The 21087-nt window shown below is 43.1% G+C and overlaps 1 protein-coding gene across 2 annotated transcripts; it reads right to left on the reverse strand.

The window, feature by feature from the left end:
• Positions 1-549: 549 nt before the first annotated feature.
• Positions 550-20749, reverse strand: LOC115767606 (myb-like protein AA). Of its 2 annotated transcripts, XM_030711902.1 has the most exons (5): positions 20732-20749; positions 17199-17288; positions 4530-4908; positions 1654-3753; positions 1412-1555 (listed from the first exon to the last, which is right to left on the reverse strand). In XM_030711902.1, the coding sequence occupies exons 2-5, from the start codon at positions 17253-17255 to the stop codon at positions 1488-1490; spliced, it is 2604 nt and encodes an 867-aa protein (XP_030567762.1). In that variant the 5' UTR covers positions 17256-17288; positions 20732-20749; the 3' UTR covers positions 1412-1487. The 2 variants fall into 2 exon arrangements, with proteins under 2 accessions (XP_030567761.1, XP_030567762.1); XM_030711901.1 differs by lacking the exon at positions 20732-20749 and adding an exon at positions 550-1187 and having other exon boundaries at positions 1312-3753.
• Between the last annotated feature and the right edge of the window lie 338 nt (positions 20750-21087).

Raw genomic sequence — 21087 nt, forward strand, 5'->3', positions numbered from 1 at the left:
TGTGTGTGCGATTAGGTGCATCGCTGCTGGGTCTGGGTGCATAAGGTCGGCTCTTGTTGGGCGTGTCTGCGGGTTGGGTGGAGTCAAGACATAAGCTAACGGGCCGCGCTCAACGAACAATTTGTGGCGTGTGCGTGTGTCTTGTGCTCAAACGCTACGTTAATAGAGTATTAGTGACGACTACAACAGGCTACCAGGAGAAGAAAAATACCTCCAAGAGTGTTCCTTCGTTTTTTTTTTTATTTGCGATTATTTGTCTACTGTGGGTTAATTGCTCTACAGGGTTAGGCGAGGCGGTGTTGAATCAGGCTGCAGGCGTGTTAGGTCAGGCAGAGGCAAAGATGCAGGCGGTAGTTCTTACATAGATATAGGCTGTTAATAGGCGCGTTCCCACAAATATTATTAGTTGCAATACTTGGAATACTTGGTCCCGCCCAAAAAACTTTGTCTACCAAGTGTGCGTGCGTGTGTGTGTGTGTGCGCGTGTGTGTGTGCGTGTATTGCCATAGAACATATCACATTCGCAGGTTTTTTTTCGGTTTTTTTTGTTGGTATTTTGTAAAACAGTTTTTATTAGCAAAGTTCCAAAAAAATATGTTTAAAATATTACGTGTAGTAAAGATAGTTTCAAAAAATAATTTTTCTCTATATTAAAAAAAAAAAAAACGGTGTTTGGTTGCAAGTAGAAGAAGTAGAAGTAATAGTTGCTTGCTCGATTTGTGGTTTGTGTTTTATTTGATTTAGATTTTAAGTTGTTGTTGCTGTTGTTGCTTTTTGGGCCTTACCAACGGTTTCAGTACTTGTCACCGCCTTGGCAATGCTGGCCGCTTCGGTTTTAGCCGCGGATTGACCCGCATCCGCATCCGCATCCGCATCGGCGGCCGGACCCAGCTTGTAATAGTGTCGACGCACACAGGTTGGCTCAAGCACGCCGCCAGATGGATTGGATGTGGTTGCCTCATTTGAGCTCAGCTTGGTTTTAGTTAACAATTCGTTGGGCTTGTCTTCGATGGAAGGGTTCTGGTTCTGGTTCTGGTTCTGGTTGTTGATTGTTAGTGTTGCGTTGTTGTTGTTCTTGTTGTTGTTGTTGTTGTTGTTGTTGTTAATGGTAGGTGTTGTAGGAGTAGGTGGCAAAGAGAATATATCGGCTGGCTTAGTAGTAGCATACGTATACTGTGATTGGTTATCTGAAGGATACATTCATATACATAGGAATTTCCGAGATAGATAGATATATATATAGATATATATATTTGTGTGTGTATGTTATATGTTTGTGTTTTTCTGTGTGTGAGTTGGTCTAATTCGTACCTGACACAATTGGCGTCTCGCTAGCTGGCAGATTGCGCGGAGCTGTAGGAATAACGGCTGGAACTGTTGGAACTGTTGGAGCTGTTGGAGCTGCGGCTGTGGGCTTTGTCGGGGTTATCGGGGTTGTTGGGGTTGTGGGTGTGACGGCTGGGGATGCTGATCCGGCGGTTGTTGGCTTATTGCCAATTGTGGTTGTGGTCGTTGTTGTTGTGGATTTCGTTGCTGCTGGCGATTTGGGCGAACGCTGCGGCATAAGATCGATTGTTTCGTTAGAACCTTGAACGTTACGGGTCTTCACAACAGCTTGTTGCTGCTGCTGCTGCTTGGTAACGAGTGTTTTACCCACGCTCTTGGTAGTGGGCACGCCCACATGGCGTGTCACCGTCGTCGAGCTGATGCGACTGGACTCGGACGGCGCATGGCTGTCGTGTGAGCCCTCGCGTCCGTCGCGCCTAAATGTGCGGCTCGACGAGATGCTCGACCGTGGCGTTTGACGCTGTTGCTCCGTTTGGCCGCTATCGCGACGCCCATGTGTCGGATGCGAATAATGCGGATGATGCTGATGATGCGACCCGGTCGAGCCGACGCTCTCCGCCGGCGAGCTGCTGCGCAGCGAGGCGGCAAACGCACGATGCGCTGCATCCACCTCGCGCTCCTTCTGCAGCTGGCGACGTGTCACCGTGGTTGTTGTTGTGGTTGTTGTTGTCGACTCCGGCGCGTTCCGTGTGGGCGTGCGTATGCCGGCGCTCGGTCTGCGCGGCGGCGACTTGCTGGCCGGCGCGCGTGTGGGCGACCGAGCCGCGGGATAACCACCCTGGTTACCTGTGTAATCGTCGCGCGGCTGCGTGCGACGCGGACTGGCCGGCGGCTGGGCGTTCAGCGGCTGTGGACGACGACGCTGCTGCTGCAGCGGCTCCGGCTCCAGATCGTCCTGCTCCAACTGGGTCTCGATGATGCGCTCCGATTTGCGGCTAACGGCGCTCGTGCTGGTCTGATGCACTACCTCGGCATCGGGCTGATCGGGCCGTGAGCTGCGCACCGAGGGAAAACCGTGCGTGCTGAAATCCTCGACGGGTGCCCGTCGCGGACTGGCCGGCTGTTCCCAGCTGGGCGTGCCTGTTGGTCCAGCCGCCACCGGCAAGGGCGCATGCCCTTCGTCGACGTACTCCGTCTCGACGGTGCGCTGCGAGCTGCTGCTCTGCTTGACATTGCGACTCTTCTCGGACTTGACCACTACGACCTCCTCGGTGGTGGGTCGCTGATTGGGAAACTCCTGGGTGGGCTTGTTGCCGCGCACCGAGGGAAAGCCGTGCGTGGAGAAATCGCTCGCCGGCTGACGGCTGGGCGTTGTCGGACGCTGATTGGGAAACTCCTGAATTGGCTTGCTGGGAAAGCCGTGCATGCTGTAATCCTGGCGTGCCGGAGACGGCGCCTTCAGCTGCTGTGCAGGCTGATTGGGCGCACGATCGTCGTACTCCTCGACGGTCTCCGATGTCGTTTCAGTGGAGAAGCGACGACTGGACTTCTTGACCGACGAATAGCTCTCCTGCTTGATGAGCTCCTCGGCCTCGGCGGGCCGGCGCAACGGTTCCGCATTGTCCACCACATCGCGCGGCTCGCCACGGCTGTGGGTCTGCTGATGCTGGTGGTGCACATCCTGTGTGCGACGCTGATTATTTACCTGTGACTGATTGTGGGTCTGGGTCTGGGTTTGGGTTTGGCGCGTCGTCTCCGCGCTGGGAGTCACTTGCTCGGTCTCGTAGCGCTTGTTCTTGACAATGGTGCCGTCGGGCAGACGCTTCACCGTGGTAATCATCTTGACATTGGGCTTGGGATACTCAACCGTATTGGAGATAATCTCGCCTGGCTGCGACATCAGATGCTGCACATGACGCTGATATTCCGGCGATGCCTTGTCCATGTCCACATAGTGTTTGTTCTCCTCGTAATGCTGCTGTGTCTCCACGTTGCGAGTGCTCTTCGATTGCTCCCGGCTCTCCGAGTAGCGTTCCTCGCGCTGTTGCTGCAGACGCTGCTCCTGCACGCGCTGCTCCTCGCGCTCGCGCACCTCACGCTGCTCCCGCACCTCACGCTGTTCCCGCTGCTCCCGCTGCTCTCGCTGCTGTTGCTGCTGCTGCTGACGATTTGTCGTCTGGCTGTCCAGCAGATAGCGTGGCTGAGCGGCATCATCATCCCCATACTCGACAGTGGAGGATGAGACAAACTTGGAGCTCGACGAGGAGGTGGTGGAGCTCATCTTCGTTTCGGTGCGTCCGCCGGCACTCTCATCGCCATAGACAACCTTCTCCTGGAGATGCGTATTGGAGCTCTCGGCCGCCTGCTTTACATAGTTCTTGTCGTCGCCCTGATGGGAAGCGCTCGAGCGCTGCTCATTGCGACCCTTGAACTCGGCAGTGCCGCCACCATTCAGCTTCTCAACACCTGTCACATGTATGGATCGTGTTGGTGTTTGTGGTGTTGGTGGAGTTGGAGGTAAGATTTGGTAGTGGGTAGTTGGGTAGTTTGGTGGTTGATCACGGCACAGAGACATACAAACAAACAGAGTAGGAGTTACACACAGATAGAAACACAAATAGGTTAGAGTGCTTTAGTCGAAAGTGCCCGACCAGCAGATACCCTCTACCCAGCAACTTTACCTCTGAGAGCCCAAAGGGAAAGTACCTATAACTTCCAATTTTAGAGTTATGCTGTTATACCAATACTTTTCGATGCCTATTGACAAGCTTGGACGGTCGACCGAGGAGATCGACGGACGGACATCCATTCGGATGGATGGAAGAACGGATAAATACCGATAAACTTTCCAATTTAAAGTGTTTAGCTCTTTAAGTCCCAGAGATTGAGGCATGACACGGAGAAACGGATGAACAAACAGACGGACAAATGGAAGGGCGGAGGGTCGACCGAGAAGATCGAAGGACGGACTTCCATTTGGATGGATGGAAGAACAGATGATTACCGATAAGATTTTACAATTTATAGTCTGTAGCTCTTAAAGTCACAGAGATTGAGGCACGAGATGGAAAAACGGTTGTAGAGACAGACAGACACATAGAAGGACGGAGGGTCGACCGAGCAGGTCGACGGAAGGACTTCCATTCGGATGGATGGACTCCTTAAACTCTATTTGTATTATTTTGATTGGGTAGAGGGTACGAAAAACGGGATTAGTTTTCAAGTACACAAAGTGGACTTACCATCTGTTTTGGCCAGCGTCTCGGTGCGATAGGCGCGTCCATCGGGACTCACCTCCGAGGAGGTCTGCACATCCCAGCCGGTGCTATTCGGCTGGGTGAGGCTCATCGAATGGAACTTGAGCTCGTGCGTGGGACTCATCGAATCACGCACCTCCTTGGACTTGAGGCTCTGGAAATTCTGGTCCAGCAGCGCATCACCATGGCTGGTGGCCAGCGGATCCTTGCCAAAGCCGGACAGAGTATTGCCATTCGGTTCAGACATTGCGAATGCTATGCTATCCGGTTCGTGCCTATAGAGATTCCTCAGACGCGATTCGCGTAGCTTATAGAGATGCGTACGGATTTGCCGTTTACGTTCGCTGTCCTCCGATTGCTGCCACTGCAATTAGACAATTGTCATAACAGTTAGTGAAAAATCTCGAAAGACTTTGCTGCGTCCTTGGACTAATTGAACCGGCTTCGAGTGCGCCACATAACCCACACACGCGATCCACTTCAAACCAAAACGCGCCTTTTATGGACGCGTTTGACGCCTCCTCGCACTGGCCGCCAATTAGCTGACAGTCAGCCAGACTCATAAACTCGACTTGAGGCTGAGCGGGAGACCGGGTTCGGTGAGTCAGCCAATGTTTGTTCCACATCCAACGCCTTATAAATGATATATGTACGTGCTGAATGCAATACAACCGGCCTAAGCTAACCTCTAATGAGCTGGAAGACTCTCGTTTATTCCGTGCAACAGCATTTCATCAGCCCACATCACAGATTTAACTATTCTTTAAGTCCGAGCATTGTGCACACCAACAGCATCATTCATTTTAATTATTTGCTTAAGATATTTGAACTGTTTTTTGTAATACTTATTCCGGGAATTTCGTATACAAAATTTACGTTTAATATCTTTGCAAATTTGTGAAATTTATTATTATTATTTTAACTAAGCAATATCTTCATAAAAAGAGAGAGGTTGCCGGTTCAAATCCAGCAGCAATTTTCTATTTATTTAGCTTTTTTTATCAATTTTCTATTATTCGTAAGAATTTTTCAGTTCTTCAAACAGAATTCAGGTATTTTACTTCTTTTAATTTAAGCCAAAATTAATTTGAACCGCGCAATGCCGGTCAATTTCCACTGAACAGCAATAAACAAATATTGAGCAAAACTCTAACTGAATGTACATTTAACTTCAAACCGGTTGCCCATATTTCCGGAACAAAGCTCAACTATAAGCTCAGTTATGATCGAATATGGAACTCATGGGAGTTTCCAGAAATTATTCGATAAAACTTATCGACGATTATCGATGACTTATCTGCTGGAAATGTGCTTCATTTGGAAGCTATCAGAAAATGACGCTTCGGTTATAAATAAACAAGTAAGAGGTTCTAGTCGGGAGCTCCCGACTAGGGGATACCCTGAACCCTCTTCTTCCAACATCAAATGCATATATATATATTCTATTTTAGAAGCTATATGTCAAGTTTTGTGACTCTAGCTCTTATTATTTACCAAAATTGCCCAAAACACAGGATATCTATATCGATTTTTATCGATAGCTTGGAAACGGAGCAAGTTATCGATTATCGGAAGGTTCTGAGATCCTTACGTTCATACATACGGACAGACGGACATGGCTAGATCGACTCGGCTATTGGGCTGATCAAGAATATATATACTTTATGGGGTCGGAGATGCTTCCTTCTGCCTGTTACATACATTTGGATTTTGCACAAATACAATATACCCTTATACCCATTTTGAATGGGTTCAGGGTATAAAAACAAAAAAAAACAAAGAGTGTAAATACAAATTGTGCTGACCGATAAGTGGGCACAAAGAGGCCAGGCCCATTGATATACATACGATGTGACAACATGTCAACAGATTCTTCGACTCATAATTATAAGTGAATTATAATCGACTGGTTTGCTCGGGTTTGAGTTAGCAATGGTGATATCACCGGCAACTGCCAAAAGCTCGAAACAACAAAACAAAATTGAAAGCGGAAAACATGCCAAATAACACATGCATTAACAACAAACGAAAAGCAACAACAATAATAAAAACAAAACAAAAATGCTTTGTTAACCGTTTTAAATTTAGCTGCTTATAGGTAAGACTGTCGACTGTCGACCCAAGAACCTCAGTCAACAAAGTATGGAATATATATATGTATATGTATCTTATAAAACATCATAAATCATATTTACAATTGAATTCATTAATAATTCCACAATTCTAGGTGAAGTCTGGAGGTTTTCATTTAACAAAATGCATTCTGTCATCACGTATTCCAGTGGAACTTCCAGTGGACAAAATTGTTCATAATTTTTTTTAAATATTTTTTATGCTCATATATTTCTGTTATTTATCTTTCTAATATCATATACTTATGGCCTAATGATTGCTCCCTCGCTAAATGCAAAATTTTCAACAATTTTTTAGCTCAATTTCCAGTGAAAGCAAGTGCATATATTGCCAGTTTCAGTTCTCTACATTTATGTATATTTACTATCTACATAGTTATATTAGATATTTATATAGTATATTTATTTGCTTTTTAACATATAATTGTAAAATTCTTTTAACATATGCACTTTTGAATAGTTTTCAATTCCAGCGAAAACAGCTGGAAATTTCCAGTGGATTGTAAGCAATTTCAGCCAGCTGGCAACGCCACGTCATTTAGCTGATAAGAACTCAACGAAGGTTTTTTTTTGACAACTTCGTTAAGATTTACAAACAATATGCAGTGCTGCCCAATTTACTAGACAGTTTGGCCACACTGGTGTCTTGTCAAAAAATTAAACTGACTGTTAAATTTTGACAAGCAAATCAGCATGTTAAAGTAACTGGCAAACTAGCTGCAAAAGCTAAGAATCAATAGCCCGTGGTAGCTAATTTATGAGCTGAATTAAATATTCTGTTTTGTTGCAGTTCAAGATTATTTTATGGCAAAGATTCGATTCTATTTTTGGTTGGGTTTTTTCTAAACACAGTAGACGCTGCTTTAAAAGGAAGCAGCAGAGAAATCGAAGCCAAGCTTTCACTAAAAATCACATCAATTTTTTTATTAGACAAAACATGATGAGAGCCAGCTGTCGCGGCGTAGGGTATGGGCGGGGTATTATAAGCTCCAAAGGGGACTGGGCGGACCAGTGTGGCCGAAAAAAGTGCAACATTTGTCCAGGAACTAAAGTTAGCGTTGACGTGGACGTTAGCGTTGACGTGGACGTTAACGCCAGCGTCTAGACTCTGGAGCAGCGTCTTGAAACGCCGCCTCGTCAAGCGACGATGCCAAATGACGTAATTTCTAAAAAGCGCCTCGTGATAACCAGTTGAAGTCGCCGTCGTCGCACCTCCGCTGCCAGCGGCAACCTGTTGACGCCGACAGCGACGCCGACGCCGACGCCGACTGCAGGCGCCTTCACTCTGCCCCCCAGCTTCTCTCCTCCTGCTGCTGCTGCTGATGACGTGACGTGCGAGATTTTGTTGATGCGAGTTGCCGCAAATGCTGATAAATTATTATTTTTTTTTTTTGTTTTTATTTTTATTTTTATTATGGTTTTTTTTTTCGCCGTTCATTTTGTGAGCTGTCGTGTCAGCTTTGGAGGTCAGACGTATTTTGTATATTTCGTCTATGCATATAATTGTTGTTGCTTTTTAACTTTGCCAAAAAAAAAAAACAAACAAAAATGAATATAAAAGCAAAAAAGAAATCTTTTTGCTATTGAAATTAAAATTTATTAAAATTTAATTGAATCAAAGCGTCGAACGAATGTCACAAAACACGAACATGCTTCAGGCAGCGCAAGGAAGTGAATGCTGTTCAGCTAGCGGAAGAGGCTGCAGCGCAGTGCGGGGGAGGGGAGACAGAGAGAGGGAGAGAGAGAGAGAGAGAGACAGAGAGAGAGAGAGAGAGAGAGACAGATTTGCTGGATAGTTGGTAAGCGTAAAGCTTTAGCTTACAAGCTCGTACGTTTAATTCCTCCTCTTTTGGCATTCGTAAACGTTTCACTGGCTGCTAACAGTTCTTGCTCTCGCTCTTACTAATGCTCTCTCTCTATCACAAGCTCTCTATTAAGCTCTTCTTTCATTGTGTTCACAAACCCATTTCCTCCTCGAACACCTAAACTCCTTCATTGAACCTTCAATTTTATCCGTAAACGTTTCACTGGCTGCTAACAGTTCTTGCTCTCGCTCTTACTAATGCTCTCTGTAGCGCTTACTATCACAAGGTTAAGCTCTTTTTTTATTGTCGCTAGCCCTTTCCCTCCTTGAACGTCTAAACATAACGCCTTCAACAGTTATTTAGCAATCATTCTATTCGCAAACGTTACACTGGCCGCATGCATAGTTTATGTATGCAGAATATTTACTTTCCACTGTGCTTCCACTCTTCTTATCTTCGTTAAGCGATAGCCCGTTGGATAGCAGTTAATTAAATGAAATTCATTTTTCTGTCGCGTTCGCAAACATTTCACTGGCTGCACTCGTACGTGCAGGCCGCAATCGCTTGTTCTTATCGGAACGCAGCAGCTGCGAATGTCGATCGATATGAAAGTGCAAACTTTCGTTCAGTCGGATCGGCTGCAGCGACACCTGTTGACAGCGACACGCACCAGTGCACCATCTGGCAGCGCACAAGTGCCATCTGGCACTTTGGCATCTGTCATTTGGCATTTGGCATTTGGCATTTGACATTGACAATCAGTTCAATTTGCTGAGGAAATGGCCTGCAGTCGGGGGCTTTAATTGCTCGGCTTCGGTCATTTTTTGGCGTCAGTCGTTATTTATAACTCATTCAAATTCATTTCAATTCAATTCCGTTGCATGCATAACAAAAAGTGGGCGACCCAATTGCGAGCCGAGAATCGCACAACGCGAATTCGCCCGTTGCCCGCGAATTCGCCGCAACTGAGAGCGAATTGTGTCATTCTCAAGCTGGCTGCGACGCCGGCAGAGTTGCTTTTTTTTTTAGCACCTGCGCAGCCGAAACCGAAATTGAAACTATTTAAAACTGCGCATGTTTTAAATATACCCTGTATGTCTAGCTATTTATTCAAGGGGTATCTTTTCGTTGAGCAGCAGCTCAAATTATTGAGCTTACCTGCAATTTACATATTCAATTTAGGACTTTTTTCAAGACAACTTTTAGTTTTGAATATTACAAAAGTTTGTAAATTTAAAAATAATATTTTTTATATATATTTTTGTACATTAAAATTAAAATTATATTAAAAAATTTGTCTATTTTTGGATTGGAAAGCTTTTGGAACTAAGATTTCCAAGACATATTTTGAATAAATTTTGAAGCGGAAACGTTTTAGTTTTTCCAGCGACTACTGTACGTTATATATGGCTATATATTTCTGATCTGAACAAGAAAAGCCTAGTCGAAACATGTTCTTCTAGGAGCTAAAAGCATCTGTATTATGGATTAGTTTGATTAAAAACTAAACGAATTCTCGCACCTCTCTGTACATATACGAAAGGAGCTAATGTAGCTATAATTTAGAAGATATAGAACCGATTTTAGTATATATATATCAAATATAGCACATTTCCTACTCAGCTCTCAATTTTCATAAATTTGATAGAGAAAACATAAAACTTATTCGCGATTGAGCAAAAGCGAAAAGTTCAAGTTTACAGGGTATACGCTAGTGCATCAGACTCTTGGCTAGAATATATTCTACATGTTCTCGACGGTATTTACTTAGCTACGGGCTGTAGTCAAGTAAATTTTAGACCTGAGTTCGGTTTGTTTTCAATTTCAGCTGTTTTTTTTTTCTTTCTTTCTTCTTTTTTGTTGTTGTTGTGGATGGGAGGCAGGGGGGAAAAGGGGGCTTGGGTATGACATTGGGCAGGTGAATTAAACATGCGGCGTCTGTTCTTGAAATTCGGAGCGACTTCGAGGCCCTCGCATCATGCATATTAATCACATACATGCACATATAACATATGTATGCAAACGTATCCAAGACAAATGTCAAAGATAATCTTTCTCTCGCTCTCTCTCTCTCTCTCTCTCTCTCTCTCTCCCCCCGCTGATCGATCGAGTTTTGCCGTGAAAGAGTTGTCAACAACCACGAAGTACACATTATAAAATATGGTTACCATTACCAAAACAGATTCCCATTTCAAGTAGAAAGTTTCCCACGTTGTGAACACAACAAATTGTCGAGGAATCACAAATCATTAGAAACTATTTTCGACAAAACTCTTCCAGTTTGGTGTATATATATTTATATATATATATATATATTCCTAAAGTTTTGCTCAAATATATAGTTTGAGCATAAAATCAAAATCTTGTTTTCATTAAAGTAATCGAACTCAGGACTTGGAAATTTTTTGAAATTTATATCAAAAATTGTGTTTCCATTAAAATAATCGAACTGGAATTTTATATATATATATAAACTTGAAACTACATTTATCTATCTAATGCAAGATTTTAAGATTAAAAATATTTCAAACTTTCAGCTCTAAAAAGTTCTTCACTTTTATCTCAATATTTTCAAGATCAGCCGGCCAGATGGCGCTTTAACTGTTATTCTACGTACTTCCCGATTTACATAGAGAGAAAAACAAAAACTATATTTATCTCTATAAATAAACCGGCTGACTGTTCGCTGAACAGTAAAGGAAAACACATCAGCTCAATCGAACTGTGATCGTTGCATATATAGGAAAAAACAAAAAAAAAACAGACCGGAAATCGAAGGTTACAGATGATTGCACTATTTCAAGAGTGGGTGTACGAGCAATAAATACAAACTGATCAACATGATGATTGTGTATTTGTTAATCGCGCAAAAGGGGCATGATGTTGCTGTGCAAATGCCTGTAATAGTCAGAAGACACAAGCTTCGATCCCTATATAGATGTTCTCTATTGGTAGGACAGTCTAAGTGGATCTCAGAATGTAGAAAGGCTAGAAGCTCGAAATTTGAAATATTAACTAAGTCTAAGTATTGGCAGCACGAATTCATCATTTCGCATATAAATTCTGCGTCCATTTTTATCGCATCGATAAATATCGATTTTGTGGCTTGCTTTTATGAGCATAACTCGAGAACTTTACAAGCCAGATGCACCAAATTTGGTATGTAGGCTCTTCTCTAGCATACACGGCTTAGGCATAATTCCTTTCTTTTAATATCTTTCCCCACCAGCTCGTATTTGCAAAAATCTCTAGTTCTAAAGATAGCGCCTTGCGCTTCGGTATATACGCACATTTCCGTGCCATAATCAAGCGCTGAAAATTTCATAAAGATCTGACAACAAATAGCCGAGTTAACAAAGCTTCTTCTGAATGCAAAGTATAAAGGAAAGCCAAAATGTTGGCATGCCCGACTAGAGCACACAGACCCTCAGGCTAAGCAATTAGCCGATTTTTAAACGAAATTTCTTTGGGCCTATGAACAGATCACCGTGTGTTCGCAAGGCCAACTGCCCGTGGCGGTGAGAACAGGTTTCACTGTAATTAAATGCATACGCAGATTAGCATAGCGAAATACACCCCCATTTGCCACCCTTCCCCAAGCAATATTCTAGCTTGGAGATCTTGATAAAATGATGAAACGATCGGTCACATTTGTTTTGCAGCTCTACCTATTCGTAGACCCAAACGTATATGTGTGCCGGAATGTAATCGGATTCTCAAGTAGTTCTAGAGATAAGGGCCTTTGTTTGTTTACAAGCTGGCGGCAAAAATAGCTGGCACAGACGCCGGCAGCGACGCCAGCAGCGCCGCTTGCGTCGCTGACTAACTGAATGTTATGCAAAAAAAAACACTTCAAAGTGTAAAAGTTATTGGCAAATGCAATGTGTGTGTATGTGTGTGTATGTGTGTGTGTGTTAGTGTGTGTGCGTGTTCGCGAAAATATGCCATTAATTTACCTGTCTATAGGTGGGCTAATCACAGTGGCTCCTCCAAATGACAGAAGCACAGGTAACCAAAAATGTCGTTATCTGTTTTTTTTTTCTTTCAAACTGCGCCCTTTTCTCGAATTTCGTTGAGTTGTTGCTGTTGTTGTTGTTGTTGCTGTTGTTGTTGTTGTTGTTGGGTTCGTTGTGTTGTTCTTTTGAACGTATTTCGGTTTTTATTTATATTTGATGTTGCACCGGCAAACACACACAAACAAACACTTGCGGTTGGGTGTGACTAATCCTGTTGCCGTTTCGCTGGACTCGTGCTTTTTGGGCTTATGTTCTTTAAGCTCGTACGGCAAATAAATCAAAAGTTATATATGTGTATGTGTGTGTGTGTGTGGAATATGTACAATAACAACCGAAACAAAAAAAAAATGAAAACAATTCTGTGCTGTGCTTCGTTGTTGTTGTTGGTAAGGCTGCTGCTGCTGCTGCTGCTTCTTCTTGGGAGTTGAGTTTCGTTTTTAAAACCGAGCGTCGGCACGTTGCAATCGATCGAGCACCAAAATCAGACTGAAGTTCGCCCATTCAGAATCAAAGCCGCGTAAAGTGGACGGCCAACCGGCCGAAGCTTAGACAGCAGCCGCAGCAGCGCAGCTGATGACGACAGCGCGCCGCGCAGTCAGCAGCAGAGATATGACCGAATACGACAACAACACAGCGAAGATGACAGCGACAGCGACGTCGTCGTCGTCGTCGATCGAGGGCTATATGTGTGCGTGCGTGCGTGCGTGCGTGTGTGTGCGCTGCTGCCTCGGCTTGCACGCGTATGCGTGTGAGTTGCCCCCGCTATCAGTGCAGCGGCCGCTGTCAGCTGCGCTGCCTTTTTATGTGCGCAAAGTAACACATGAAAAACAAAGCAAAACAAAACAAAAACAGCGGCTTAGAGTGAGGCTGCGAAAACAACAACAACAAGACGAGCAGCAAAAGCTCTTGACTTTGCGCAGCCAAAGACAACGGCAACAACAACAGTTTGTAACGGCGATTTTCGTGCTGTTGTTCTCTAGGACCACATCGACTACCCTATAAAGAATATGCACCTAGTCCAAATTGGAATTTGTTTTTGCACAGGCTATGACTAATTGGAGCTTAGTGTGAGAATGACTCGCTGTAAGTAGAGTAGCTTTTGTTTTTTCGTTTTTTTTTTTTTTTTTGCCTCATTTGAGGTTAGGTTCGTGAGGCAGTTCCTGTTTCAAATTACGATTTATTGAAAAGTTGATTTCCGATATCTTTGTTAATGTTTAAGAAACTATGTTTATATTGACTTTATAGGTACATGTGTACAATGGTAATCGATTTGTTTAAGGCGTTGTTATAGCCGTAATAAACATAGCTTGTGTCTGTGTTTATAGAAGAATACTGTGAAATCGAAACGCTCAAATTATAGGTTATGAATTCAATTACCAATAAATGGAAAGATCTACATTGAATTGTTGAAATCTATTTATATCGTGTTTTTTATGATCAACCATTTTGAATGTCAGCAATTGCTTGAAATAAGCATATATATATATTAATAAATATATTTTTATATATAAACCGAAGACAATATTTTACTTGACTTGTTAAAAAATATTCCATATATATTATTTGTAATGCACCATTTTTCATTTTAAACGAAAAACTGATTCATTTTTTGGGGAAAGCGTCCCTCATTTCATTTTCTAACGTTATTTAATTATTTTGAGCGCTTCTTCTTGACTATGGTTAGGGTATTTCAAGTTCGACCAGCTGGAAAGCGCAAAAGACGCCAATTTTCAACTAAGCTCCACTTACAACGAACTTATTGATATCTTATTGATTTCAGCCTAGAGCTACCTCCTGTTCTTTACATTGGTTAGGGTACACAAAGTGCGACAAGTGCGCGCATATATAGTTTCAACCGATTACAGTTCAGTTTTGGCTAATGATGCGACGACTGTTGTGGCAAATTTGCATAAGGTAGGCAACTCCATAATGATATTGCCAGTGGGATTTGGCTAATCGATCGTGCAAAAATGGGAAAACTTGAAAGTGCCCAACAACAACAACAACAAGAACAACAGCAATGGACGTGTCCAAGTGCACGGCCGAATCGTAGCGCCAGGCAAATATCTATGTGTATACGTATTATATTTAATAAATATATATATATTTTAAAATGTATGTAAATCAGTGGAATGGCATTCGTGTATCGTTCATGTTTGGGTGGGTGTCATTGTTGCAGTTGCCAATTCGTAAGCTTTTGTAAACAGCACGATTCAAAAGACGCCCCCACGCGACAAAAAGCCAAAGCTCAGAAGCAGCAAAAAGAGAACAAAAAAAAAATTAGTCATGCAGACGCTGAGCAGACGTCGTGGCTAGACGGCAGCCGATAAACGATAAACGATTAACGATAGACAATGGCCATTTGCCGATAGACGGCAACGTGACCAGTTCGGCAACGTTTGATGGAGTTTCTGTTCACTTGCTGCGACTGCATTTGGCCAATGGCCATGTGGATTCTGGTCCGAGCTGGTGGCAACTGTTACAGACAGACAGACAGAGAGACAGAGAGACAGACATATGGCCATAGCGGGTGTCTCTGTGCCAATTGTGGCTCAGGTTTATTGATTTATTTTGCAGTTAGCGTCAACGTCAACGTCAGCGCCGCTGCCCACGCGACACTGGCTTCAAATCATGGCCGAGAGATTGGCGCAATTGTAAAGCGGCCAACGCGCAAAAGCCTTAAAAACGCACACACTGAAAACAAGAAAGAGTGCTTAGTTCGTCGTGCACGACCAGCAGATACCCTGCAGTCAGGCTCGAGTTGCTTTAGATGCCAGCCTGCCAATATGCCCAATGTGGTTACAGGGTATAAAGAAAAAAAGCCATGGCCAATCGGCAATGTAGCCTAAACTATACGAGCTACGAGCAGAACGCCAGCGACAGCTGTGGCGTCATCGCCGCGTTCCAAGGAGCTGTGCCCAACTGGATTCGCCGCGGCGGTCAGGCGAGTTCAGATGCTGCTCGAAATTGATGCATAGCGCATGAGTCATCCAGCCGCAGCGCAGCCACTTTATCAGGCGCCCCAATTGGCCACTCTCGTAAGACAGAGATAGCGAGAGAGCGAGACGGAGCGCGGCTCAGACGCAGTCGACGCAGCGCCGCTGTCGCTGTCGCCGACGCAGTCGCTGTCGCTGTTTGCGTCTGCTTCTGCGTCTGCGTGGGCTGATTAACGTCTGCTGCTATTTTTGTACAATTTTCGTATTTATTATTATTATTAATATAGATGTTTTTCTATTGTCGCCGCTCGTAGATCATTTTGGCCAAGTTAAGAGACATCGTCATCGTTTTTCCATTGATTTTTTTGTTTAACGACATTTTAACGATAATTGCGCGCCGTCTAAGCCAGCTCAGAGCACAGCCCACACAGCGGAGCCGGCCAGGCCAACCCCATAAATGACCCAATTTGGTCAGGTTGAACTGGGTTGAGCTGGGCTCTGGTCTGTGTGTGAATCTCCACAGCTTGTTCTCGAATATCTCCTCTCTCTCCCCCTCTCTCTCTCTCTCTCTCTCTCTCTTCCACTCCATGTCTGCCTACTTTAAAGGCAATGCCTGACGCATCCAGCAACGACGGAGAGGCAATGAACTTGCAACAGGTGGCTGAGTGGTTAGGTGAGCCAACAGCTAGACAGAGGAGCACAGGCAGGCAACTGGGAGAGGGAGATGAAGATGAAAATGAAGAGGAGCACAGCTGAGCTGAGAATTATCCAGCATATGAGTACATCAAATAAAAAATAATGGCAAAAACTAGAGCAAAGCCTCTGCAAAATTCAAATTAAAGGGTATACAGTGATCCCTCGCTAATTGCAGCATTCAGAAACTTTCAGAAGCTGCTTGCTACACAACGCAAGCTAGTTATTACTGCTGACAGCTACAATACTCAAGCGTACTCTATGTAAGGCAAGGCAAATTTGAGATATGTCATAAAATTCCATTCCTGAAAACAACTTGAGGTATGCTAAGCAAAAGCTGTTTGATACATAACTCAAATATAGGAACTCACTCGCATCTATAGATTCAACTTTTGTCAGGCATAGCAAAAGCTGAATAGTATAAGACACAAATGCAAATCTTCTGTAGGCAGTGCATAGCAAAAGCTGGTTGATTTAAAACTCAAAAATTTTTGCTAAGATACGATAGCCAAAAGGACTTACACTCTCTTCTAAACTAAATTAAACGAGGCCGAACAAAGGCTGATTGATATACGACACAATTAAGGAGCTTATTGATGCAAAACTTTTCGGCATAAAACTCGAGTGAAAGTCAAGGATACTTAGAATGAGGAAGAGATTAAGAGATTTCGGAGCAGGGAGCTACAATACTTATTGAAGGCATCTACAGACAAGAAGCTGTTTGGTGCAACACTCAAAAGCTAACTGTCATTTGAATGTATAAATATGAATTGAAACGGATAAGAGAGACAAGCTGGACGCTGAAGGAGTTACCAGCAGGAACAGGCACCGAAAGCTGATTGGTATACAACTCACATGTAAGCTGATTGGTACGAAACTCACGTGAGAGCTGACATACTCTACAAAAGCGAGTGAGATGCGAATACCAAGACAATATAAATGATGAAATATGCTTATTTAAGTTTTATGCTAAATATGTACTCTTTAAGTCACATGAGATCTCAGTTAAATATATCCAAGTTAAATATATATCATGCAAAGCATGTAATACTTGTACTTTCACAGCGCTTACCATTTTCCTCAGCAACTCCTCGTTTTGTATGGCACCCAAATCGCATTCCAGTTCCATGGCAATAACAGTTGCAACGTTCGGTGGCGACTCCTGCACAAAAAAAAACATACAAAAATAAATAAAAATCAAAAAGAAAAAGAATAAGAAAAACCGATTCATATGCACAATAAGTAAGTTAAATGAAAATGTCAGTTGAAGGCGGCCGTTGGCTGCCTTCCGATGATGCAATTCACTTTATCATACCTCGTACATATAACATGCTTGGGGTATATTAAACTTGAAACAAGATCAAGAATGGCTTTACAAATTATGAGCCAAAATAAAAAGAAGTACAGGATATTTGCTAGTCGATCATAAGCAATAAGCGGTTACTCCTACTCCAAATAAGCAATGCACAGGGTATTTGCTAGTCGATCAATAGCACCAAGCACCTAATGCTGTTCAAAAAAAAGAAGCACAGGGTATTTGCTAGTATATCATTAGCAATAAACGTCTAACTGCTACTTGTTGCTTTAAAATAGGAAGCACACGGTATCTACTAGCCGATCATTAACAATATGTGCCTTATTGCTCAATAAAAAAGCACAGGGTATTAAGAAGTATATCATAAGCAATAAACACCTGCTTCTACTTGTTGCACTAAAAGAGAAAAACCATGGGGTATTTGTCAGTCGTTCACTACTGCTACTTGTTGCTCTAAGAAAACACAGGGCATCTGCTAGTCTATCATTAGCAGCACGTGTCTACTGCTTCTTGTTGCTTTTAAAAGAGAAGAAGCACAGGATATCTGCTAGTCGCTCATCATTGCTGTGCAATAAGAAAACACGGGGTATTTGTTAGTCTATGATAAGCAACAAGTTTCTACCGCTACCTGTTGCTTTGAAAAAAGACGTAGGGTATCTGGAGCTCTATCATTAGCGATAAGCGCCTACTTTCATTTGTGGCCCTAAAAGAGAAGAAGCACAGGGTATCTGCAATTCTATATTAGCAAAAGGAACCTGCTGCTATTTGTTGCTTTAACAAAATTACGGGGTATCTGGTAGTCTATCATTAGCGATAAGCGGGTACTGGTATTTGCTGCTTTAAAAGATAAAAAGCTCAGGATATCTGCTAGTCAATCATCCTTTCTTTCTAAAAACTATCACAGGGTATCTGGTAGTCTATCATTCGCGATAAGCGCCTGCTGCTACTTGTTGCCACTAAAAATGCGAATGCATTTTTCATTTTGATTCATTTGTTGTTGTTGTTGTTGTCGTTGTCGTTGTTGCGGTTTCTCAAGTGTACGTACATAGATTCGTTAATATTATTTTCAATTTATCATGATTTCTGTGTATATGTGTGTGTGTGTGTGTGTGTGTGTGTGTTTTATTGCACTCCAGCACGACGACGAGGCGAACCAGATCCCCACCAAAGCCAAGTCCCCAAGTGCCCCAAGTCTCCCAAACAAGTTGTGACATTTCCCCCGTAAATGGTTAAAATGAAACATGGCAAATGTTGTTGTTGTTGTTGTTGTTGTTGTTGTTGTTGTTGTTGTTGTTGCTGCTGTTGTTGTTGCTGCTGCTGCTCATTGGGTTGGCAGTTGTGATTGTCGTTGATGCGGCCGCCAGCGTCGCATTTGGGTTTCAGTTTTGGTTAAGATCAAAACACGATGTTCGGTCAGACGGCAATTGGAATCCACAGCACGTTCTCAGCGCAAGGTGAGGGGACTCTCAAGGGGGCGGGGCGGAGCGGGCTGGTGTGTTGCAGCGGCCGGGGCGTGGCGCTGTGAGGCAGCTGGCCGTCCGCTCGGCCAAAAGCCAAACAAGTTCAAAACCACAATTGGGCAAATAGGCTGACGACAGTCAGTCAGTCAGTCAGTCAGTCAGTCAGTCAGTCAGTCAGTCAGTCAGTCATTGAGTTGGTCAATCAGTCAATCAGTCGCCTTATCCAGCAGCGGGGTCAGCCGCCGAAAAGCCGGAGTCGAACTGAACTTGAAGCTGAAGGTGCACGAGAAGAAAACCCTTAAAGAGAACTGAGGGTCAAGGGTAGATTATATATATATATATATATATATATAAAGAACTAAGAGTATGGAAACAAGCATGCCCGACTGGGAGATATGCTGCACTCAAAGCCAGGCTGCTTTCACAATTGATATAGGAAAACTGTTCTCAGGTAACTTCGGTGCTTATTGTCCGATCTTGATGAAATTGTCAGGGCTTAAATATGACAGACAAAATGTTGGGCATACCAAAGCGCAAGGGTCTAGCTTGAGTAATTCTCAAGAAAATAGAGGTATAAACTACAACCTATAACCCCTAAACAACATACCAGATTTTGTGTATTCGAGCTTTGCTAAGGAAACCAAGTCTAAAATCGATATTTATCGATAATGCAAAGAAGACATCACATATATATATAAATATATATGTATATATATGTATAAAATATATACTCTGGTATGGATATAATCTCTAGCTTTTGTTGTTTTCATGATAGAATCAGCTCGTTATCCCGATCAAGAATGCATATAGTGTCATTTTACTGGAAAATTTACTCTAGATTTGGTCTATATATCATTATGATATTATGAGATTGGGTGACCCATTTTGAAAAGAATAATTCACAATAAGTAATAAAAGTTATACGAAATAATTAATTAAAAATTTGATTAAACATTTGCTATTATATTAAGCATTAAGCTATGCTTAAATGTGATCGTATGAGCATATATTTTGTGATACTGAACGATAGAGACGTTTTTATAGCTTTTGACCAAGCACAATTGCCGCAAAAGGTTACAGAGGGTCTACCCTAGTCACCATTTGTGGAACAAGTCACAATCATGCCCTAAAAGAGCCAGACAAACAGCTCTCATTTAAAGCCCTTAATGCCATATAACGTTAGATAAACAAACTATCTGCATAATTATAGCCAATTTAGCTGCGCCACAATTCAGTTGAGCTCGTCTCCAAAGCTCATAAGTCAGCGATTTACATGTGTTGCTTAATTTGTAATCTTTCAATTTGACGGATCAATGGAATTATCGCGTGTCTGTGTGAGAATCGCGTAGGTAGGCGCGTGGCCAATGCCCCGCGACTGAAACGATTAACGATAAACGATAAATGACAAGCGCTGTGGCGGGCGCTCGTAAATTTTCGAATGCCCGAAATTGTGAACGCAAACAACAAAATATGGCAATGCGCTTAATTCGTATTGAAATCCAATTTGATTTAAATTAGTTATGTTCCCCCCCCCCACCTTTTTATTACTTTTGCTGCGCTTTTAGATTTGATTTATGCGTAGCGACAATTCGGACGCCCACAATGCGAGCGAAAGAGATGGCAAGAGCGCGACTGAGCTGCCGCTGTGTCAGGCGATATATTCAATGGCTGATTGATTGATTCATTTGCCGCTAGATGGCGCCTAGGAGCCAACAGGAAAACCGCAAAACGCTTAGAACATGTTCGAACTTAATTTGCATGCAAATGTGTGCGTGTGTGGATGCTATTGTCCGTGTGTGTGTGTACATGTGTGTGTGCTGGCAATCTTACCTGCTGCTGCTTATCAGAGACGTCGACAGCGTCGCGGCTTTTGTAACTGGAGACAAGCACAAGTTGAAGACAAACAGCAACAACAATTTAAATAAATACAAGTATATTAAAAAAAAAAAAGATGGAATTAATGCAAAACAAACACACACACACGCACGTTCAGCGAAAAGCTCTAGGTAATTACTGTAATTGTATTTGTTAAAGTTCTACACGGAAAGAGCTTAGGTTACGTGAATTAAGCAAAAACGATCGCGAGCTTGTTTCAGGGCGAAAGGGGGGCGCGGACGGCGTCGGCAAGAGAGGGGAGGGCGCACTTTTGATTGACTTGCGGTTGCAACAAATAACTGTTTGATGTT

The sequence above is a fragment of the Drosophila novamexicana genome, unplaced genomic scaffold, assembly GCF_003285875.2.
Source record: "Drosophila novamexicana strain 15010-1031.04,08,12 unplaced genomic scaffold, DnovRS2.1 tig00001415-arrow-arrow-pilon, whole genome shotgun sequence".
Lineage (NCBI taxonomy): Eukaryota > Metazoa > Arthropoda > Insecta > Diptera > Drosophilidae > Drosophila > Drosophila novamexicana.

What these genes read in the sequence shown, in the direction of transcription:
- LOC115767606 (XM_030711901.1), bottom strand. Translation starts at nt 17,255, where the DNA reads ATGGAACTGGAATGCGATTTGGGTGCCATACAAAACGAGGAGTTGCTG. An exon ending in GACGCTGGCCAAAACAGATG is followed by an intron (nt 3,754 to 4,529) that starts GTAAGTCCACTT and finishes TACATGTGACAG; the next exon opens with GTGTTGAGAAGCTGAATGGT. An exon ending in CGAGACGCCAATTGTGTCAG is followed by an intron (nt 1,188 to 1,311) that starts GTACGAATTAGA and finishes TGTATCCTTCAG; the next exon opens with ATAACCAATCACAGTATACG.